Below are 23,952 nucleotides of genomic sequence, written 5' to 3'. Positions count from 1 at the left end.
TCCAGCTGCAAGATTCAGCATTTTGTCTTTGTTCATTCCTTGTCTGTTTCCTGAATTCAGAGCTTCTAAAAGGCAGAGGATTTTTTTTCCTTTTCTGTTTTTTTCCCCCTTTCCTTAGCATATTCAGGAGGAAACTGTCATCACAGAATATGTCTGTAGTTAAGAGTGAGTGGAAGTTGTACTGAGCAGCGGCCTTTTCCATAGCTTCCATTGTCGTAGTATGTGTTTGCAGTCAAAAGGGGAGCTTTTCTCCTTTATATATGCTCATGGTCTTTCTATGCACAGTCAGCAGTATGCATAGCTTCAATTCTAGAAGCTATGAACTGAGAAGCAGCTAAGAAATGGTTCTCAGCCTTTATATCTGCATGTACAAGGCAACCTGTGACACAAGGTCATCACCCTTGTTCAGATCCATTTGCAGGAGATGGACTGATTGTCTTCATTTTCTTCCAATCAGCAGTCCTTCAAGGAACAACATCAGAAACGCAAAAAAAATGGATGAGAGAAAAGCTGACCTCACAAGTCTAGAAGGTTATGTCACCACAGTAGCACCAAAGTACCCCGAGAAAGGCAAAGGTGAGTTTACACGTATGTATTGTGATCTTTAGCTGTGAAGAGCATGCTCGCGCTGCAGGTGCGCAGGCAGATCCACCAGCACAGTAGCCATGGTAATACAGGCAAATGCAACGCTATACCTGAAGGAGCAGGACTTTGCTGCTGGTAGCCCTAAGGTAGCCCACCCACAAAGTGCTGCACAAGCAGCGTGAACATGCCAGTCTGCCCTTACCTGGGGGGGTTTTGCATTCCTCTGTGTGCTGTGGACAGGCCCAAAGCCTCCCTAGTGAAGGAGAGACAAAAGGAGGTGGGAGGATCTATGCGTTATTTAGACTGTAGTAGATCTCTTAGAGTTGCCTGGCTCCTTAGTTGTCTTCTGGATAAATTCCTTGGCATTACCTGTTCTGAAGAGTATTCTCTTGAATTTTGCTTTACATAACTGAGATTATTTACTGAACTAGTGGTACTACAAACCCCTGTACAAGTAAGAACAACTTGCCCCTTGGGTTCTTTTGTTGTACTTGGACTTTCAGTTTTGCCTTTCTCATCCTGAAGTACTAGTTCCCTGGCAGGGCTGTGAATGATTTTTGCCTTGACCTTTTCTTGGCCTTCTCCCCTTTCTTTCTGTGTGTCTCTTTTCCTTTGTAGATGACACTAGCTCTACCTCAGAATGCTCTGTACTGTCAAAAAAGCGCTTTACGCTGCAGGGCTTTACTAACCTCAAAAGTCAGAAAGGTAATTAAAAATAATAATAATAAAAAAGAAAAAGCTAGATTGTTTTCTATTTAAGGTTGTAACCGGAACATCACTTTGTGTGTAGTGTAACAGGTTCATGTATACTTTTTCAGTGTATGTATTAGCTTGTTCAGGCTAGGTTTCTGCATCACAGACCATGACAGGGAGATTTTTTTTTGAGAGACACTGGCTCCACTGTGGGAGAGGGAGATGCAGCCTGGAAAAATGGAGAGCTGTTGGAGATGTGAGGCAAGGAGTGCAGTTTCCAATGCTTCTGGTCTCACTACTGGAGCCTAAGAAGGAGTTTATAGTGTCCTCTTCCTGTAGAAAACCTAGAGGCAGTTACCTTCAGATCAAATGCCTGGCCTGCTTCTAGCTTCAGTGGATCTGCCCCAAATGTACCTGTACTTGGCAAGAAGGAATCAAGGTTTTGCTAGAGTATTTCTGTTAGCTTCCCTTCTGAACAGAACTCCTAAAGCATGACTACAGCAGAATGTGTTTTGCTAGATACAAAAGTCTACAAAAGTAAAGAAGAACTTCTTTATGGTTCCAGAAATGGTCTTTATTCTTTTTTTTTTTCCTAAAACGTAGGGCTCTGAGATATTTCTTGCTTCCTCCTGCCAAGTAATTGCACTGGTACATTCACTTCTTTCTTTGAACAGTCTGAATTGCACTAAGATGATGACACTTGTTCAAGAGCATGCCTTTTTTTTTTTTTTCCAAGCATCTTTTTAGAATGCCTTTTCAAAACTTGATTACCTTTGAGTTCTTTCTGGAGAGACTCTAGGGTTGTGTATCTGGTACCAATGAGGTGAGCACTAATATCCCATGCTTGCCTTGACAGAAACTCCATCTCCTACTGCTAAAAGCCAGACATTGCCAATGATCCTTCTTACAGGACCAGGTATTGCTGTAGCACTAGATTTATTTTAAAATGATTGTTTATTTGGTAATGTTTGTCTAAAATTGAAATTAACTATATTCATTTGATGTCTAGTTCGCTTTGAAAAGCTTACGTATACTTTCATCTATAACCAGAAAATAAATTTGTCAAGTCATCCTAAACTGTACATGACTAATTACCTTCTCCTGCTGTAATTAACCAATGACAGCTAAAACTAGAGCGATCACAAAAATCCATTTGTTTTCCAGTATAAACTCAAAGGTATTTAGCATGCAATCCACCAGTTCTCTTTTTTCCAGTTCTTCAATATCTCTCTTCTGTGTTTTTTGCCTATTCATCCTCCTGCAGCTTCTCCTACCAGTCCTGACAAAAAACCTAAACGGCATGAAGTAGTGAGTGATCCAACTCCTTTTGGTTTAAGAGGTAGAGTGTTACCACATCTTGTACTCCACAAATACCCACCCATCCCTGGTGTTCCGTCAGAGCACTGGGGATTACCTGTATGATGATGATGTGTGCAGCAGTATTGGTATCTGCTGTGTTTTTCCAAAGGGGTCCAGCAGCTTCTGTATACATTGGTTTTGATAGCACAACTTGTCAAAGTTTTACCTTGGCCTCAAATAAAGTAGCACATGGCTAACTTTGGTTTTTAGGACGAAGTGGTGGGAAAGTGATCTTCTGCTGAAGAAACAACCAGAAGCTGGGTGTTAATGGAACTACAATGGCATCCAGTTGCTATGAGATGCATGGTTTTCCAGTTAGCATCCTTCTCCCACTGTGCTCCTTGTAGAGAGGTTTTAACTTCTTAAAAAAAAAAAAAAAAAAAAAGGGAGAAAAAAAGAGCAGGGGGAAGGAGAGTCATGTACTCTAATTAGAGTGGGGATCATCACTGTCCTGTGGAATGTACATTGCCTTACTCCGTTTTAGGTTTGCATTTATTAGTCAGTCTTGTTGAATCTTTTTTTGGTTGACAGTAGGCAATTTTCACTACCCTGTTAACCTACGATGCTTTAACCGACCCCCTAGTAGCAGTTTGCCTCCTGTCCTCCCAACCCACAGCTAAGCAATGAATAAAACATTTCTGTTAAATGACCCATTTCTGACTAGCAAGGCTGTTGGCAAAGGCTTAAGTACAAATCCCTGAGATTCATTAACTAGAGTACAAGGAAAACAGTCCTTCTCTTCCTGGCTCTCTTTTCATGTGACCATCTATCTCTTTTAGAAAATATAATTCTAAAGATTAAGCTATTTCAAGCTCCCACTGTCCCCTTCTCCAGGTTTCCACAGCCTTTGTGTTTGTCTCTCCTGTGGAAATGATGCTGGTTCTGCTGCTATGCTGGGGAAACTTTGTGCAGTGCCACTGACCCTGTCTGAGCAGCAGGCAATGTAATCCTAGGCCAGACTTGTGCAGAAACTCCACAAGTGTGGATATGGGAATTACAGTGTTAATTTTCTGCACGTGAGATCCACGAGTACCACGGAAACTCCTGAATCATTGCTAATTTACATTAAAACTTTTGAGTCCTCTGGACACACTTCTGAATTGCTGTCCTGTCCAGCAGCCTCTCACTTTAAGAAACAACGAAAACCAAGTAAACAAATTTAAAACATCTGATAACTCCCTCTTTCTGTCTTGCACCTTCTCATCTCTTTTTTGACAGACACTTTCTCTTCTCCTTCACCAACTCAGAGGGATAAATGTGTGGTGAGCTCAGCCATTTCAGGATGAAGCTGCACCAGATGATGGTCACAGCTTCTCAGTGCACAACACACTGCCCCCACTTGTTTCCTTTCATGATCGCATCCGTCCTACTTAAACCTCAGTGAGCTCAAGGAAAACGAAGTAGTGACAGAATCATATCTTGCAGATTGATCCTGTCTTTGTAAAGAAACCTGCGGGCCTGTTTCTGAAGAGAAGCAATTTCTGAATTCTGAGTTTTCCTGGCACCGTCGAATCTAAGCTTGCTCACTTCTGCATAGTCTTTCCTTAGGTCTCTGTCATTTCTTTGCATGCTCTGCCTTTATAGGGAGCTCTGATGTAGTCACATCATGCAGAATACACGTGCACATTGAATCAGCATGCGTAAACTCAGAGCCTTCAGTTATGTGACCATAGTGACCCCTTTTTTTCTCCACAGATGAGATGGGCTTGTTAGAGTGCCAGCTTGTATGAGGAATAGGCGTACTGCTGCTATGGCAGGATCAGGCAGGCCTGCTCCTACCTCCGTTAGCACAATATATGAAAAGAAAGGCAAGGGAGCTGCTACCCAAAATGTTCCAGATGGGCAGACCAGCGAATGTGATGCTATGGGAAGAGCAATTACAACAATGTCACTTTCTTTTTCTTTTGCGCAACTTTTTGGTTCTGTTTTTAATGAGAGCTTGGAACAATTAGAAGAAACCGAGTTTTCTTCTGATGCATTGTCCTTAACTTGGAAATAACCCAAAGGGTTTTAGCTGTGTCCCATGAGCCTACTAGATGTGTGCTTCCAGTGAAATTTGCATGGAATACAGCAGGAATTTATTACTCAGTTTCTTCACAGATTTCATTCTTAACCCTGGACAGGGCCAGGTGGGTCAGTACTTCTAACCTCGTGCAGGTCATCCAGCAGTGCAGGCGAGGTAAAAGACCCGCTTGGTTTGGTGTGCTCTGAGTGTGATTTCTTAGATTGCTTTGGTTTTACTCTGACGATGCTCCTGGTTGTGGTTTTTTTTCTTAATGCACTGGCGTGACCAGCCAGGCAACAAATGTAACCTACCTCAGCAGCAGTGAAGAGCCAAAATGCTGATGCTTACTCAGTTTAACTGATGATTATCTAGAAGTTGGGATGTTTGTTTTTCCTTTCAGTCTTTTTCATTGAGTTTTTTATTGTTACAATTTGGCTTGAACCAAAATGTTACTTGGAACTGTTTATTTGTCCTTGTTATTTTGACTTTTTCATTGTAAGCTCAGCACGTGCACTAGCAGTTGCTGGCCTCAGTGAAAAGCATCCTGCTAGTAAAGCTTACTGTAGTTTTATTTGGAAAAGGATTTTGTGCTCTCTGGATATGATCCAGCCTCATAAATAAATGAAATGCTTCACGCAGAGAGAGAAAAAGGAACATTTGGCAATAAGTGACAGGCAGGAGGTTGTTCTTGCAGTATTTGGTGCAATGACTTAACACGAAGATAATTCGGTCTGATTAAGTATCCTTGTGTCAGCCTGGATACTCTTAAACAGTAAGCTGCATCATCAGATAAAGTATGAGGTGCCTGTAGCTCCTGTTGAATTTTTAGACAGCTGTTAAGTGCTCAGTATTTTGAATGAGACGATGTCCATCCATCCCTTGTTCCAACAAGCTGGTTGCTTTGGGCGACAACCATGTGTGTCTAGCCTCTTCCCATAAAGTGCACATTCCCATCCTCTACCCCCTCCCAAAAGAAAGAGTATCTACCCATTGTTCAACTTTGTGTAAGGCACAAATAGGTTCTTTTTAAGTTGGGAATTTGCTTTCTTTTCATCTATATAAATCCAAATGGCCAAATTCACTGCTGTGCGTTGCCACAAATCCGCTTTGATGGAAATGGGCCACCTTTCGCTAGCTTTGAATTTCACTTTGTGGCTGTAATAACTTCCCTGTCTAAAGTTTTCCTCCTTTCGTGCTGATCACTTAAGTGGCTTTCAGGGGGAAGAACATTCCTCCCAGTCAGTGGCACGCTGTTGCAAAGTTAACTGTTGGCTGTTTGTTCACAAAGGTTGGGCTAAAACGTCTCATTCTCTTGATGCATCTGAAGAAAATGATGGTTGGTCTAGTGCTGAAGATCCACTGAATTCATCAGATGCAGAGGAAGAAGGAGGAGGAGGAGGGGGAAACGAAATGAAGCTGGTAACCAGAAATGCTTTCCTGTTGGGCTAAGCAAACTACTGTTGAGTCACAGTATGTAGGAATGCTTTTGAAGCTTGCTGGAGACAGAAAGTATCTGCCTTGAAATCCTCAGCTGGGCAAAACTCCTAGGGCAATGAAAAATATACTGTTTTCTTAAATCAGACTTTTGTTTGTACCTGGGGAAGGTGTACCTGCAGACCAGCAAGACTGCAAATGCTTATGCTGTAGTACAGAAGTCAAGCCATGACATGCTCAACTACTGTGTCACATACATCGTGTCACTAGTTCCCCAGTTTTTTGTGTGTTTTGTTTTTTTGTTTTCCCTTGGGATTTTTTTTTTTTGGTAGAGATTTGAATTGTAGTAATGGAAACATTTCACAGAATGCTTTTCAGGGTGTGAGAATTCATACACTGAATTTGCATGGAATTAAACGGCAAAGTTATACTGCCTCTCAGTATGCATATTTACACTGTCTTCAACATGTATGTGCATGAGAAAGAAGGGAAGAGTGCTTTAATTTTCATAACAAAAGCTGCAACACACTTTAAAGTACTTGAGACGTAATTTGTGTTTTTCCCTGTGTGCATTTAGACTCCTGGTAAATACACAGTTGTGACTGATTATGAAAGAGGAGTTTCTGAAGAATTTACAGTGAAAAGTGGAGATCTAGTTCAACTGATTCGTGAAGGGGAGGATGGACTTTGGTACGCAGATCTGTGTTTGGAAACTTTTATACGTGGAACTGTGTTTAGAAGGCAAATGTTTAGGGCAAGACGTTCAAAAGCGGTAAATGAAGCAATCTGACTATTTTTTCTTTTTATAGGTATGTAAAGAACCTGAGCACTGGTAGAGAAGGTTGGATCCCAGCAAGCAATCTGCTGATGCTCATAGGCAATTCAAAATCAGCTCAATCTTTAAGCAGCTCTGGTAGGCTCTTTATTATAAATGCGATGATTGTCTAACTGAAGATTCCTGTTATGAAAGAAACTTGTGAAAAACAACCATGTTGTATTTTCTTGTGTTTTTCTTTTCCTCTCCTTTCCCTTTCCCAGAATCAGGCACTGCCTCCAGCACTTTGAGCACATCATCAAGTTGCAGTGATAGCTGCAATGCCAGCAGCACCAGCTTCTCGGACATTAAGGGTTAAGATCAAATTTTCACCCCACCTCCATGGAAGGTAAACTGGAGTTTGCCATCTTGTGTGGAGTTCTGGACGTTGGACTCAAATGAAGGACCACCTGTTCTGTGTTGCTGGCTTTGAGTATTTTGTCTGGTGATTTTCAGAGATTCTCACAAAAGATCACAATGAAAAGTGCATGGAATGTGAAGCTGTAAATAAAAACTAAGTGATTTGAAATAGGGTATTGTAGAGGCTTCTGCTCTGAATTTTGGAGCCGCAGAGGTGCTAGCATAAAACACATTTTTCCCATTGATATACAATCAGGTTTCTGCAGAACTGTACTTTTCATAACATAGAGAATCTGAAAGTGAGCAAACAAAATGTGTTCAGTGATAAATCCTTATCGTAAACTAATAACATAGTAGTCACTGTACAGGATAGGTATGCCAAAAATAAATCAGATTTTAAAATTTCTCTTCCCCCAAAATACCCTTTCTCCATGGATGTACCTCATTCAGTGCAGTGAAGGGGACTTTTACAGGAATGAGGAAGTAAGTTTGGTCCAGCCATTTCTCTTCTCTTGGGTCTTTAGGATACTCTTCTGTGCCCTAGAGATTGGGATGCGGAGATGACTAATTCACTGACCACATCATCATCAAAAGAAAATACTATTTTATCCTTTCCAACCTTTTGATAACACATGCAATGAAATAGCTTTTCTCTGAGACATTTTGGCCTCACAACCAAACTCTTTACCAATTTCACTGTGCTTATGTAGCCTTGGCAATTTAGTACTATCTTACTCCTTATGCGGGTGTACAATGACACACAAACATTCTTATTCACTAGATGATTTCTTATTAAACTATAATTGCACAGTTACCTTCAGTTCTAATCAGCACGCAGTTATAGGCAAAGGAAACTATTGTGGCTTCCCTACAGATCTAGAGCCTTTCTCCAGAAAAGCCTAAGAGGTCAAGAAGCCACACATTTTTAATCAATGGAGTATGTTGTAAATTTATTCAAAGAGACAAAAATGACATAATTTTTTGGTAAGGGGGAGCACAGGGAGGAAAAAAAATCTTTATTAGAGTCAGATTTGTCCTGTGGTCAAATATTTTATTTTTTTTTTAAAGGAAGGATAATGCTAAACTTGATATTTTTCAAGGCATGATGTAAGCCACTGTTAAAAATTTTTACCTTGTGAGATGTTCTTTGCACTTCGTCCTTATAAACAGTACAAAATTGTATGCATGTATGGAATAATGTATTGATTCCTTTACATATTTATAATGTTTTTACTTGTATGAAAATAGGCTTTTACCCAATTTGTATGTAATATTAGTTAAAAATACCATGGACATTAAGAGCATAATTTTTCAGAAGCACTAAGCAAAGCAAATTATGTCAATGGGAATTGCTGTTAATTATCCAACCCTCTGATGGCTGAGCCCTGAAGTCTATCTTTATGCCAGAAATTTAGACTTCAGAGGCTGTAGCTTGGGAAACTTAAAGGAGAAATACTCGAAAGAATGATCTTGGTCCTCAGTTCCAAAAGCAACCTTTCCCCAGACAAAATCAAAAAGGTAGCTGACTGTGGTCAGTACAAATTGAAATGTGTATATATATATACACACCCACGCATTTATGCAGATATATATGTGCATATGTGTGTGTGTATATATATGTGTGTGTAGATATGTATATGTGTAGATATAATGTATCAATGTAAAGGATGTATTTATAGTCTTCATGCTGCTGAATGTGTCACTTTACAATTCGTAAATACTTAGGTTTCTTGCAATACTGCAATATAAAGGTGGGTCAGGGTTTTACTTCAGGCATCTTTTCCAACACAGAAATCCTCTGATCTTTTTTTTAATTATCCCACATAATGCTGTGCAGACCAGGAATATTTAGTCTGGTATTTAACAATGAAATGGCGGCATGAGATTCAGCTTATCTTCATCTGTATAAGTTATTTTGTACATTCTGTAACATAATTTACTTATATATTGCTGTCATCGCTAGAATAAGACTGTCCTTTCATTTCCCACTGCAGCCTCATTTGTGTTATTTCAATGGTTTCCTCCACATCATTGCACTTTAATACAACCCATTTCACCGTTTCCTTTTTTTTTTTTTTTTTTTACTGCTGTTGTGATTTAGAGGTTAAAAGTCAGAGGTCTCTATTGTAATTATGAAAATTTGAATAAATTTCAGCACTTCTTGCTGAATGCCTTTATATAGACATGCTCTGTGTTTTATTTTTGTCTCATGGTCTTAAAAGCTGGTTATGGGTATCATATAAAAACAGACTGGATTTTGAACAGAAAAGCAGGTTTGTCTAGCTGTAACAAGCCTCAAACGTGAGGTGCTTGGCAGGTCTGGCTCCAAATCTTTTGCCTGCTCATTCTGGACCATCTCAGAAACACCATTTTATCCTGGTGGTCCTGCCATACTTATTTGGAACTGGGGAATTAAAGGATGTCAGGAGGTTGAGGATTAAAAAATGACAACCGTTACCAGATTGATTTTCCCCCCACACCCTCCTCCCATTTTTGAAAGGAGTCATATCAAGGCTGGATTCTCCCTAAACTAGCTGCGTATCCTGTTGTTCCTTTCCTCCTGCACACACCCTCCTCTTGATCGTGTGGATTTAGTGGAACATATTGGAGGTCTGTGTCTGGCCATGGCCCCAGCTGGGCGAGAAACAAGAAACCAAATTCACCCTTGCAGCATACGAAGAGGATTATGTTTGTACATTCATGGATTAATGGCTTTAAGGACCATTATGCCGTGGTAAGAGGTGAATTTCACACTGGACTGGAGTGATTTGGGATGAGTTGGTGGCCGTGTCCAATTACACTATCCAGCTAAGCTATCACTGGGATCTGATTGCTTTCATTTACTGTTGTCAATGTAACAGCCATGTCTGTAGCCAAGCGGGAAGTTCAGCATTCCTGAACACAATCACATTACAGTTGTTACTGTGACCACATTTACCTTTGTGGAAAGTAGAGTTTTCTGTATAAAAGCCTAGGAAGTAGAGATTTCTTTTTAATTCTAATGATGATTATTTCCTATTGCAAACACTATAGACTCATCCTGGATTTCTTATATCCTAAATAACCAGCTCAAAGTTGGAGCACAGTCTTTCCTAGATGGAGAGCCAGCTGTCTAGTTGGAATTCAAAACCCTTGTTCTGTTCTGCACAGATGTCAGTGAGCAAAATGGAGGACTTTGTCATCTTTAGAGAACTGATTGAAATTAATTATGGTCCAAATTTCCACTCTACTTCTGTATCATCTGGTGACTATTATGAACTGCAGTGTACAGTTCTGAGCATCCACGCAAGTCACCAGAATTAGCAGTGTCAGTTGGTTAGAGTGGGTGAATGCCAGATCAACCTGGTACAAGGATGCTACCCCAAACCAAACCCTTAATTTAGGATGCAGTTATAGAACTGTCCCTTAAGAGTTAAACTGTGTCTAGATACAGCATGATCAAAATAAGATGCTTAGATGGTGAAATAACTTATCTGAGCTTTTGTTTGAAAGGAGGTAAATAGGTAATGTAGGTAATGTTTAAGCAACAATGGCCACAATTAGCAATAGCTGCTGTTTATCTTCAGTAACAGCTATTAAATAACGGTGAGGTCTTTTGGGAGACTTCAGAGCCCCCCTTACCTGGCTCGTGCTCAGGGGTCTTCTACACTTCTGCCCAGCCTTTCCCAGGCAGTTTTTGGCTGGATCAGCTCCCAGAACTGACGAACCTTTCCTCTCCATGAGCAGAGGTGCCTCTGCTTACTCCTGTGGCTGTACCAGGTCCCCATGAGGGACAGCCCCAAATGACAGCGGGGCAGGGGTTGGGGGGTGCATGAGGCAAAGACGTCCTTGGGGGGCGGGGGGGGAGGCTCTGCTGGAGCATAAGGTGGCACAGTTGTTTTAGCACCCCTTCCCCTCCTCGGCTGCCCACGCTCTGTTGCACAGGGTTAGCTCTAAATACCTTGTCATGTATAAATAAGCACGCTCCCCAGTACTGATGGGCTCCAAAGAGTATTCACAGTGAAGCCTCCTCACCCAAAGCTTGTCTTTTCTTAGAAAATTTGAGGGTAGTGTTATGCATAGACAATTCCGTGACTAAAAAAGGAGCGTGATGTACGTAAAACGCAGGCTGTGAGACAAACTGGCAGCATTTCCTCATCCAATTTAGATGAGGTTGGATGAAGATGAGGCCCCTCAGCTTTTCAGCACAAGAGGCCAAGTCATGGCCCGGGCAAAGGAAACCCATGAGGAGCGCTCCCAACTGCTCTGTACATGGCTCTGAGCCCTGTGGCGACAGGCCAAAATGCCCCGTGACGTTAAGTCCCTGTAGAGGCCTATATGACACTACTAGACCTATATGCAAGAAGAAATGATGTGCTAAAATATGCTTGTAGGTGTAGTTGCATCTCTCCTGAGGACCATTGCGACCACTGCTGCCTGTACCAGCTGCAGCCTAAAGATGGTGGTAGAAAATCAAGGATCGAGGCTTGCATTTCTTTCTGAGAGATTTTGACTAAGGTCAGCCCCTTCGGTGCTGAAATATTCTCCGTGAAAAAACAATTGAAATGAATCACCTTTCAGGTGTTTGGATTTATTTATTTCATATCAATTGCCAAGACAGCAAGGGGCCCAGCTGTGCTTAAAAGGCTACGTGTTTACTAGAGGTACTGGTATGGCTGTGATGGTCTTAGGAAATAGCCAAGAGAATCTCTCTAGTAGAGTTAATCTCTATTATTGCCAGCTGAGATAGGCAGCACTGAACATAGATTTTGGCCACACCACCTCTAGTTTAAATGTATTCTGCACAGCCTTTTCTATGTCTTTCATTTCCTTGTGGGGAAAAAAAATCCACACTAACATTAAAAAATAAAATTTTAAGCACCTGTATTCAGAGCTGATCACAAAAAAAAAAAAATCTCAAAAATATTACCTCCCCATTTTTTACTCCTTCTCTATGAGCATAGTTGCTGCACAGGGGCAAAAAACTCAGTCAAACAGGCAAGTAATTTTCTACTGGAAAGAAATATTTCTCTTTTGAGGTCTAAAAAGCAAATCATTTGCTTTAAAGCTTAGTCACGTAATATTTGTGTATTTACAGTTTAGTACAACAGAAACAGGCAATAATTAACTTGATAACAGGCTTGGATCGCTTGTAAGTAGTCTGATAAGTGTATGATGGCAAGTTACAACTGTTATTGGAGATTTAGACTTAATTTTCCATTTTTAACTTGTTCCTAAACCCTTTTTACCTAAACACCCTGGTCAGCTCACTTAAGTGATGTCTTATGGTATTTCAGAAATAGAAATCTCTTTTTTTCCTTTTTTTTTAAAAAAAAATAAAAATTGTCACTGAGTGCTGACAGGAAAACTCATGTTTAAATAATCAGTGACCTGATGGATCAGATTGAGTTGCACAGTTCCCAGTAGCTTCCATATGTGTCTTATCTTCAACCCAAAATATCAACCCAAAAATAGCAAAATCATATGAGTTTTTCTTTGAAAAATGTCAAAATAAAACAAGGCAAGAATAAAGAACAGTATGTTCTGAGACATCAATTCATGTCTTCCAGGCTACTGCTTCTGGTTTAGACATTTTTACACATTGTTAACATTTTTCTTTTTTTTTATTGTTATTTTTATTTTATTTTTTATATGAACTTGGAAATGAAGCAACTTTGGACTTCCAAAGCATACACTAAAAAAAATGCCCTAAATCATATTTTCTGAACAGCTGTCCCCAAACAGATTCTAGCAGCAGTCATGGGGTGAGTTTGCTCTAATATACATTTACTTTTAATTGGACGGTGGATTATTTTCCTTGGAATTGCTCAGAAAATATAAGGCAAGGCTGAAGCCTCCACTGGGAAGGAGATTTATTGAGCAGAATACCAGGATAATTCTCATAAACTACAGCAAGACCACACAAGAAAAAACCCACAAAGTGATATCTAGGGATCTTCTGGGGAAAACAAGCTAGTGACCTGACATTTGTTCCTCCAGCTGGGGTCCCAGACCATAAGGAAGGGGAGCTCTCCTTGAAGTCAGGACCTCTTCTTCAACCAAAGCACTTTGAGCAGAGATCTACGTGAAGCTAGATGGCAAAGAGCTGCCATGAAGTCCTGAAGTCCAGCTGGATCCCCAGTTGCTCTTGTCATGGGCACAGGCCTCCTTGCCACCCCTGATGACATCTAATCTCAAGAATTTTTCTTGGAAGAAGGACTGGCCCCATGGGAACCGACTGTTGTTCCCAGCACTCGGACTTCTCCCTGGGAAATAACAATGGGTTTTGTTGTATTCCCAAGCAGTAGAAACAAAGTCTTTCATGTGTGCAGGCTGGCAAGGGAGAAAGAGAGCAGGGAGGCATTGCCTCAGGCCTAGAGGATGTACAGAAGCCTGTGCACCATGAAGGAAGAGAAGCCAGCGAAGTGGTGTCATGGCTGTGGAGTGGAACCACCTGCACCCCCTAGCAGGGTGCTGGCAGATCCCACCCAGCCTAAGGAGATACCCCTGGGTGGCAACAGGGACCAAGCTGGGTTGGCCTAGGGCGCAGGAGGCACCTGGTGTTCAAACAGACAGGGGGTGCAGCTTTTCCCAAGAAGATGCGACAGAGGAAGATGTCTGCAAGCAGATCTGAAAAACTTGGCTTCACTAAGCTGAATATGTCCTAGCTGTTTTCAACTCACTGCCATAGGCAAGCGAGCAAGGAATGAGGACCATGTTGGCAGGTTATGAGGTACGGAGAGGCTTCCCAGAAAGCTTGGGCCTGCTAGAGCTCCTCTAGTACCCCACCCCTGCCCTGGGATGGGACCTGCCACCATCTCTGACCATGCTGGGAGCCCAGCTGCCATCCAGAGAAGTGCCCAAATGCCCCCTCTCAGGAAACCAGTTTCAGACCAGGATGTCCAGCCATGGCACGGAGCAGCAGGAACACGTGCGAAGGGTGGCTGGGAGCCCAGCTGTCCGATCGATGGCGGCTTCCTGGAAGTTCAGCCGAGCGCTGGCAGCAAAGCAGCAGAACAGCTGGGGCTTTTCAGGGCCACAAGGCTGAGGTGCAGAGCCAGCCCTCCTTCCTCCGCACCAACCGAGGGGAGGACTGCCTGAAAGATGCCCCAGCCCTCAGGGCTGCTTCACTTCTCATGGGCAAACACGCCCTTTACCTCCCTGCTATCTGAAGTCAACATTTACCTAAGCCTGTTGCCAGCTCTCTGCTGTGATGCCACTAATTGATTTCCGTTAAATCAGAGGATTGCTTACTCCCCAGATATAATGTGATTTGCAGACTAGCCCCTCGAAGCCCTGTGAAACGCAATGAAACTCATGAAACGCAATGTGGATCAGCTCTGCATCTCCTCGAGCTGGTACAGCTTGCAAGGCACAGGCTTCTTGCAGTAAAGCCACAGGAAACCAATGTAGGGTACTTCTGCTGGTTAATTAGTGTCTCCAAGTAATCTGAGTCAGAAGTTCAGGGTTTCCACTGGTGACTGGGAGGTGGGAAAAGGTGGATGTCAGCAGTTTGGTCATCCCCCAAATCCCTGACAGGTTGTACCTGGCCTGCCTGGTCGAGACAAATGCCCTGCTGCAGCTCTGCATGGATGGTGACACGGCCAGCACAGTGCCATACAGACACAGGGGCCTGGCATTTATTTTTTGCCTGAAAAAGGCCTGTTAGATGGAAAATAAAGGGGCAGGGTAGAAGCCTCTGCAATCAGCACAGCCTTTGCACAGCTCAGGAGAGCGTGCTTCGACAGCAAGCTCCCCGCTGGCGCGGAAAGGACACGGTGCAGGATTTGCAGGCGCCCTCGTGCTCAGCTCTCTGCGCGGATCATTCCTGGTTTCCATGACTCGCCGGCCCCTCCTCTGCTCCGAGCGTTTGAAGCTGAGCTCTTTGGCCAAACAGTCCTTGCTGAAATGTCAATACGCCGCCGGGACGCTGACTTGTAGGGTTCATCATGGTTTCCAGGCAGCGCGTGGCTTTGCTTCTCTGCTTTCCGCTGCTGATTCCTCTTTCTCTGGATGCAGGTAAGTCTGCAATTACGTTTACTGGCAGCAGACCTCTCTGCTGATACACTGGCATAATCCTTACTGCGAGTTTTGAGTGCTGTTGCAGACAGAAATGTTTGTCCTGCCTCTGGTTGTGCCTGTGAGCTGTTTGAAGACTCTTGTTTGCTTTCAGTGATGGCATCCGTGTGCTTGTTTTGCCAGCTGAGGAAAATCCCTTCCACGCTCATACGCGCATCTATCACCTCACTGCACAGGCAGCAGGTCAACCATCAGCTGTCTGCCCATGAGGTGAAAACAGGAACCTAGATTTATTATTTCTTGCTGAGCCATGGTATTTTTCAAAGCAGAGAATCGATAGCCTGTCATTCAGCTGACAAGAAATTAAAGAGGGGAAGACCGCTATGTTTTCAACGCAGTAGATGGAAGCGAGGTGGCAGCTCTTCGGTAGTTTCAGGATGTGTCTGAAAATCAGCAGCCAAATTAGTACAGCAGAACCAGAAGAAATTGCTTTGTGATTCTCAGGTAGCCATTAACTGTATCTCTCAAACTGTGATGAACAAACCTGGAAGAAATTTTTAGCAAAGTCTAAAATGTTCCAATGTAAATAAGTGGTGAATGCAGAAATGAAAGTGGGAGGGTGTCAGTATCCACGTGCATTGATACATATGTAATGTATCTGCAGCATAATTATAAATCTTTAAAGAAAGCCATATTAAATGCATACAGTCTGACTTAAAAATCACAGCAGAACAACCCAGTTGACATTCCTGCAATGGACAAATGTTTATGAAACACCCTGTGATGCATGCCACAAAATACTTTAATCCTTTAAATGACTTTGAAATATGGGGAAAATGACCAGTATTTCACATGTAATTCGGCAAATGTCTTGATTTGACACTGATGCCGAGAGGCAAAGAACTCACCAGACCAGACTAGGCCCTCTCAGGATTCATGTTTGTGTGTATGGCTGTGAGGGTGCCTATGAGTGTACACTCACATCCCCAGGGTTCATCCGTCTTGTCCTTCAGCGGCCACCCCAAGTCCTCCCAGCAGGCTGGAGGCAAATCTCCCTCTTTTGTGGGTCCTGTGGTGGTGGTGGAGAATGTCCTGGGGCACAGGCAGGGCATATGCACCATCCTGAATCCCCAAACCTACCCACAGTAAATGGGTTCAAGTTGCAAGTACTGATGTAAGTTGTTGATACTAAGCTCCAGAATTCTCTACTGACATGGAGGGGGGAAAAAAAGAAAAAACAGAAAACAAACAAACAAAAAACATACACAATGAATTATTTCAAGACTGGTGCTGTGTATTATGTGGAACAAAAGTACTTTGCAGAATTCTTGTTCATTATCCTGAATTATGCTGGGTGGGCATAACTGTGTGGTGTGCTTGTATCCTGAAGCTGAGGAGCAGGTCAGCATGGGGACAATGCCATCAGGTGCGGGTGACGGAGGCCTGGCACAGGCTGCCCAGAGAGGCTGTGGGGTCTCCTCCTCGGAGGCCTTCCAAAGCCGCCTGGAGATGGGCCTGGGCAGCCTGCACTGGGTGGCCCTGCTGGAGCAGGCCTTGGGCCTGGTGGCCTCCAGAGGACCCTGACAACCTCAACCAGTCTGTGGTGCTGTGAAAGAGCGAAAGGTTTTGAGATTAAAAACAGTGAGGAATGGAGCACTGGGGAGTTAGGGTTGACTGGCTGACCCGTCACTGAGTGACTTAGTGTAGTGAGTACAGGAACACTGGGTGTTGCCATGTACATCAGTGCTAGATAAAGCTTGATAAATGCTTTTCAGCTGAAACGGCCCTGCACATTTTGAGACCTACAACACAATGTGTGCTGATGCTTTAGGAGTTGCTGGCACCACACTGGTATAATATGCCCTCTTCTCTTAAGGTCTGGGCTCTGTAAAATCCATGTGCTGTCACTTTACACGGGAGGCACACCAGAGGAAGGAGGCTCAGAAAGCTGTGTGCATTTGCCCAGCTTCTCATAAACAGCTCGGGAAGCAGAAAACCTTTCCTCCGTGCCCTTTCCTTCTGGAGTGCACGAATGTACGACAAACACAACATGCCACTGTTTTTCAGTCTTTTTAAAGCGGGAAGAGGCAAATGGCGTTTTACAAAGGCACCGAAGAGCCAATAGCTTCTTCGAAGAGATAAAGCTGGGGTCACTAGAGCGAGAATGCATGGAAGAGAAGTGTTCGTTTGAGGAAGCGAGAGAGATCTACCATGATGATGAGAGGACAGTAAGTAACGCAGGGCTGGGCAGGCGCTCCTTGTCAGGTGGACCCCCCCACACACACCCTATTGCTTTGACGCTTTAAACCATTACAGCAAAAAAAAAAAAAAAAAAAAAAAAAAAAAAGCACTTTGTGTCCTGCTCTTTGGCTCTTTCTCTTACGTTTCCAGAGGGGCAAACAGCAGCAGGGTGAGCTGCCGGAGGGCATCCTGCATGGACCACACGTGGCAATACTAATTTGGGGGATGGTAGGATAGTGGCTTCTCTCTAAGCTGTCTCCCTGGCCTCTAGTAATTCCAGGCCTGACAATACTGTCAATTATTGCATTATACAATGTTTGTTTCAGTCCATCCCACCTCTCGATACAGAGGTCATTGATGGATACCCTCTCTGTGTGTACTACACAATGCCCTGTTCGCACATGAAAACAATATAGAATGTGGAAAATAATGTAGAATATTTTATGGATATACACTTTCATAAACTATAAAGGCAAATGGGGCATCACTGTGGCTATCTGCAAGCCATCCTGTGCTACAAGAGCTGTATGACTTCTGAGCGAATTCATCTTTAATCAAATCTTGCATCTTTTTCTTCCAGAAAGAGTTCTGGCACATCTATTCCGGTAGGAGCACTCCGTGTTTTCCAACAGCCACAAAGATGCTCCCGCTGCTGCTGCTCTTGGCATGATCCGGACTGACACTGAATGTTTTTGCAGACCCCAACCAGTGTGACTCCAGTCCCTGTCAGAACGGCGGGAGCTGTGACGACCAGTTTCAGGATTACGTTTGCCGCTGTCCCATGGAGTACGAAGGCAAAAGCTGTGAAAAAGGTCAGCACTGACATAGCTTAACAAAATAAAAACAGCATCCTTGATTCAAATGCAAGACACTGAGATGAGTGGGAGCAATCATTATTGCTCGGCATCTTTCTAGCAGCAGCAACAGCCACTGTTCACACCACCCGGGGTGTTGGATGATGGATCTAACCAGCCAGCAGCCAGGCACCGCAGAGAAGAAGCACAATTATTACCCTTTGAGGATTTTGTAACAAAAATTGCCTTTTGTGAACCAGCTGAGAGAAAAGGAGGATTTTATTTTCCTACCCAAGTGTTGAAGTTGCTTTGACTTAGGAGCACGGTGCAGTGAATGAATGAGAACTATGCTGCATGTGCATCGTACAAAGCCCGAGGGGACGGATCCTGCATTAATAAAGTCTTTCCAGGATAAGTCTTTCCACTGATTTCAGCGGGCAGAACAAATTGACTGTCACGCTTACACTCAGAGCATGGTGAGCCCAGACGAGGACTAGGCACCTGTCAGTCTCACCAGGCAGCCTCACAGCTCCCACTGCAGCTCATTACCTTCCCATCACTCAAAACAAGCCACAAAACCTATGGCCTCATCTCCTCCCTGTACTGCTAAGCTGACCGCAACCACCTTCTCTACCACCTCCTCACCTCCTAGGCTTTGTTTTTTTCATTGTTGCTGCACTGCAGCAGCTCTCTAGTCAGCATCTGTGAGCCCTCTCTCCCTTCTACAACGACTTCGTGCAAGGACCACCCCGTTCTCAGCCTTGCACTGTTTCCTCCTGTGCCTCTGGGCCAGAGAGAGCTCATGGCAATACAGGAGTGATTTCTACAAACACCAACATATGTACAGCTGCCCAGGTGGCTGAAGTGAAAGAATCGGGCTGGGGAGAGGTTGTTTCATTTTGCTTTGCAAAAGATAAGTTTTCTTATGACGTGATCTATTCAGTGGCCATCCCAGAGCATCTTTGTGCCAAATGGGAACTATATACTTTCAGTTTTTCAGCCATGTGTTATGATGGTACAATCACAATACTTTCATCCTTTTTCAAGTATAGTGTGCTACTGCTGAAGCTCAGATGCTGCATGAATGCAGATTGATTTTAGGTGTATGCTTTTTAAGCATGGACTTTTCCTGGAATCCAGTCCTACAGAGCTTTTGCCAAGCAGTAGTAGCTTTTGACGAAATCACTGTACATAAATCACTGAAATCTGCTTGGCTGCCTTGCTTTCTTATCGACATTTCAAGTCATAATTCACTCTTGTTAAGTACCAAAACCCACATTCAGAAACATTAATGCTCTTTCCCCGACTTTAGCCGTGGCTGAGAAGCTGAAGTGCATTTACGACAACGGCGGCTGTGAGCAGTACTGTGCTGATGAGCAGTCCAAAAAACGAGTGTGCTTCTGCGCAGATGATTACACTTTAGCGAGTGATGGTGTGTCCTGCATTCCCCAAGGTAAGACACTACGAGCCCGATGCTAAGTCTAAGCCACCCCTGGAAGAAAACTTTTCAACACCTACACGTTAGGAGGTGCAAAACTCTTGGATGTCAGTTCCCTGCTCCTTCTTCAAGGACAGAGTCTAGAGCAGTAGGTTTGGGCTTCTGCTGAAGCACCCAAAAAATGCAGTCTGGAAAGTCCGTGCAGTGAGCCACCCCTAAAAGTGCTGGTGGGAAATGCTGAGCTTCATTTGGGGGCTGAAGCGGCTGAGTTGCTGCAGGTTGTGCAGTGCCCCCAGGACCCTGAGCTGGGAACTTCTCTTTGCAAGGGGCCCACAAGTCCTCCTCTGAAAAACTGGGCAGGAACCCCCTTTCTTCCTCGAAACCTTCAAGTGTGGGGATGAAGAAGTAGTGCCACCCATTTGCTGGGCATTAAGCTTGCAGCTAGAGCACTCACTCAGAAAAAAGGAAGCTGGATTCGCTTCAGCTGGCGAAGGTTCAAAGCATGGAGACTGTATGCCAGGATGTCTTCTCAAGTGAGGTTCTCACCCGCTACTGACGCCCTTCAGATCCCTCTTTCCTGGCCCCAGAAGTCCACTCCTCTGAGATGTGGGGAATGTGAGTTTTAACATCCTGGGACAGAGGAGGGAGCTGAGCCCCTGCCTCCTCTGTGGGGAGTGCACCCCCAATACAGTAGACAAGAACTGAGCAGTGGAGGCACATCCCATGGCCAGGTGGTCCAAATAAAGCAGAGCAGCAGGTACTCAGGAATCTGGGGGATATGGGGGTCAGGCTGAGGGGTTTCTGCTGAGTAGCGGGGCTTTGGGCCTCACAGGTCCATTTTTTTGTTCTAGCTTATACTCACTGCAGTTAATTATTTTGTGGCAGTGTTGTTTTACTGTTGATTTCCAATCCATGTGAATTTGTGACTGTAAGATTTTGCTAGCATAATTATTTCAGCTTTTTTTCTCTCCCTCTATTTAGTAGGACCAATACACTTTTGGTATTCCTCTAGACAGTATGGAGAGATATTTCTCTCACTCATCTGACAAGGTAAAGTTCAGCAGGGACTACAATAGCACAAGTTCATTATGTTTCGAATACGGAAGCTGGCACTTTACTCTGTTGCAGATGCCTGCTTCAATTACTTTCTTAGAGGGGTAAAAGAGACCCCTGGGGACACACACACAATGGACAGAGCTGCAGGAGCATGTGTTCACATCTAAAAAAGTAGTTCTGAGGGGCAATGCCCCCATGCACACACTGCAATGGAGCACTCATGCGGAGAACTGATAATGACAGCCTAGCTCTCAACAACAGCAATGTCATTTAAAAAAAAACCAGACTGGTAATGTGCTTATCCCTTATTAGCAGATTCTGCAGTATCACGTGATGGGGAAGCTGCTTTTTGGAAAAGCTGAGAACAAAGAATTCAATATTCCCCACAGGCTTTAAAGCCCGTCTTCTCCTGCGCATAGAGAGGATGATGTATCTGTTGTTGCTTGCTTCCAGAGGGCCAAAATACTGATATCGCTGACCATGCAGTGCGAGGATACAAAACCGTGCAGCTGCCAGACTGACAGCCCCTTCACCATCCTTCTGTCATTTCTTACCACGTGCTTGCACCTTCCAACACCCGGACCTGTGTTGCCCTGCATACAGCATTAGAGGGCATGGTTTTGTGCTGCGTCTGTCCTGGCATTTCACCAGCTGCCACCAAAAGAGCTAGTCCTGCTACTCCACAGCGTGCCTGTATTTGTAAAAGCCTGATGCTTTCTTTGCGTTAGCTGAATTAATAGGCACGTTCAGGCCATTACAGAACCGTGGAGATGTCGGATTCAACTTGGCACAGACTGTAGGGCCCTGGCTCACAAAGTGATAAAGAGAGAGCACTTCTCATCCCAGTGTTACTGCAGAATGGCTGCTGGACGTAAGGGACGGTGCATTCAGTTACAGCACAGCCAGCTGGCACCCCCCCAAAAAAATCCAGTGATAGACCCTCTGCTTCACAGAAGGAAAACTCTGTTGTGTGAAGGATGTATTAAAAACACCAAGACTTCCTCTGCACTGTGGCTCAGTAGCAGGTTTGGTCCTCAAGACTTGCTTCTCTTATTGCCAGTCTTCACATGCATGCTTGGGCTATAAAAGGACCTTAGACTGAGGTGTGCAGCCTGGAAGGATTAAAGATGACCTGGACCCAAGCACACTAGGAGGCACAGCAGAAGACATAGTGTCTGCTCTGAGGAGATCTTTGGGTCTACCCGAACAAGGGATAGCAATCTGCATGTCTCATACTTAAGCCTGCGGTCTCACCATGCCATGGTTGCTGTACACGTAGTACAACTGAGTTAAAATCAGCAATGAAAATATGCAGGTTACATGGCTTGACAGAGTTGCTTTCGCTCTCAAGTCTGCAGTCTACCTCCCAGTGCTGACATATATCTTAAGCATTTGTATTATTTGCAAGCTCCTGTGGTACATGAACATACATCCGTGTTGCCTGTGTGTCTGCTCTCTATTTGTGAAACCATATCTTTCCTTTTCCAAAAAAGTCTGTCTACCTGCTTTCAATTACTTACAAGAGCCCATGCAACCAGACTAGAAATTGGGTTTTCACCTCACAAAACTCCATTGAAGATGTTTATAGGAATCAGTCAGTTTGCTGTGAATTCAGTGCAATGAAATCACACCTGTTGATCTTTTTTTTTTTCTTTTTTTTCTTTTTTTCAGTGAAATACCCATGTGGAAAAATACCAGTGCTGGCAAAAAAGAATGCAACTGCAGATGGGAGAATAGTAGGTGGTTTCATCTGTCCTCCCGGTGAATGTCCATGGCAAGTGAGTCTTCAGAAGCCTCTTACTACTTTTTTTCTTGTGAAACCATTATCTTATATTCATTATTTTAAATTTGTTACGTTCAAATCCATAAAAAGTGCAATCAAATTCCCTCTTCATCCATAGCCAGTGGATCCACCTGTGTTCCAAGCTCACATCTTAGCTTTGTTATGGAGTGCCTGTTTTCATAGTAGAGTGGCAATACAACCTCCTCTGTCTCCTGACCCCCAGTCCTTAAACTTACTGCCAAGAATTTTACTTGGGGATACAGTCTTGGCCACTCTTGGCAGGGTCTGTACTATAAGATGGAGAAAATGGTGATGGAACCCGCCCCCTTCCTAAATTCTCCACACAATCGGCATAGTATTCTCAAACACAGTTGCATAAAATGACAGAAAGAAGCAATATAAAATCTGACTTTACTAAGATTTAGATCAAAAACAGTTGAAGACAGACATAAATTTCTTCTATGTTGGCAGGCCCTTATAATACAGAATCAGAAAGAAAAGTGTGGCGGTACCCTGCTTTCCCCAGAGTGGGTGGTCACTGCAGCTCATTGTTTGGAGCACACCCATGTTAAAGAGCTTCGAGTGAGACTGGGTACGTATCTTCCCTTTCCCATGTCATCAAATTGTGTTTGTGTTAACTTCTCATTCTAACAAACCAGAGTGAAAACCAAAAAGTGCTTGGCTAGAGACTTTCTATCTCCATACACTTCTACAGAATCAAAGTGCTGTCTGACATGACTTGCAATCAATAACTTTTCCAGGTGAACACTCAATAAATGACGATGAGAAAACTGAGCAAGAAAGTGGAGTTACCAATATAATCATGCACGAAGGATACAAGTACGGACAAGTCAATAATGACATTGCCCTCCTGAAACTGGAAACACCTGTGAATCTCACTGATTACGTGGTGCCAATATGTTTGCCTGAAAAACGGTTTGCAGTGTATGAGCTGTCCTCCATCAAGTTCTCCACAGTGAGCGGATGGGGACGTCTACTAGATGGAGGTGCTACTTCCTCTGTCCTGATGAGAGTTGATTTGCCACGTGTAAAGACACAAGAATGTGAGAAGCAGACCGATTTAAATATTACAGAGAATATGTTCTGTGCAGGAGACCTGACTGGCACTAAAGACTCCTGCAAGGGAGACAGCGGTGGACCTCATGCTACGAAGTACAAGAACACTTGGTTTCTGACTGGGATTGTGAGCTGGGGAAAGGGCTGTGCTGTTGAAGGCACCTATGGGGTTTATACAAGGGTATCCAAATACATTGACTGGTTGAAGAAGTCCATGGATTCATAATGCTGAATCAGGGCATTTCCAGATAGTGTTATTGACCCTTAATCCCTTTGTGACATTTTCCTATTGAAGTATTCCTTCATTAACTTAGA

General features: G+C 43.6%; 2 protein-coding genes across 2 annotated transcripts in view; both read left to right on the top strand.

Annotated features, from left to right (window-relative positions):
- MCF2L (MCF.2 cell line derived transforming sequence like) overlaps positions 1-9,420 on the top strand; it is a 155,102-nt gene extending 145,682 nt beyond the window's left edge. The window contains exons 27-33 of the mRNA XM_050708351.1: positions 461-576; positions 2,135-2,194; positions 2,543-2,617; positions 5,931-6,061; positions 6,654-6,766; positions 6,886-6,989; positions 7,115-9,420. Of these exons, the coding sequence (XP_050564308.1) occupies positions 461-576; positions 2,135-2,194; positions 2,543-2,617; positions 5,931-6,061; positions 6,654-6,766; positions 6,886-6,989; positions 7,115-7,209 (694 nt within the window). The 3' untranslated portion in view covers positions 7,210-9,420. The remainder of the gene's footprint in view (positions 1-460; positions 577-2,134; positions 2,195-2,542; positions 2,618-5,930; positions 6,062-6,653; positions 6,767-6,885; positions 6,990-7,114) is intronic.
- Positions 9,421-15,178: 5,758 nt separating this feature from the next.
- F7 (coagulation factor VII) lies at positions 15,179-23,952 on the top strand. Its single transcript, XM_035565556.1, has 8 exons — positions 15,179-15,248; positions 17,316-17,476; positions 18,070-18,094; positions 18,188-18,301; positions 19,596-19,736; positions 22,449-22,555; positions 23,032-23,152; positions 23,322-23,952. The coding sequence occupies exons 1-8, from the start codon at positions 15,179-15,181 to the stop codon at positions 23,861-23,863; spliced, it is 1,281 nt and encodes a 426-aa protein (XP_035421449.1). The 3' UTR covers positions 23,864-23,952.

Source organism: Cygnus atratus, chromosome 1 (genome assembly GCF_013377495.2).
Source record: "Cygnus atratus isolate AKBS03 ecotype Queensland, Australia chromosome 1, CAtr_DNAZoo_HiC_assembly, whole genome shotgun sequence".
Lineage (NCBI taxonomy): Eukaryota > Metazoa > Chordata > Aves > Anseriformes > Anatidae > Cygnus > Cygnus atratus.
This window is presented reverse-complemented; position numbering and strand designations above follow the sequence as displayed.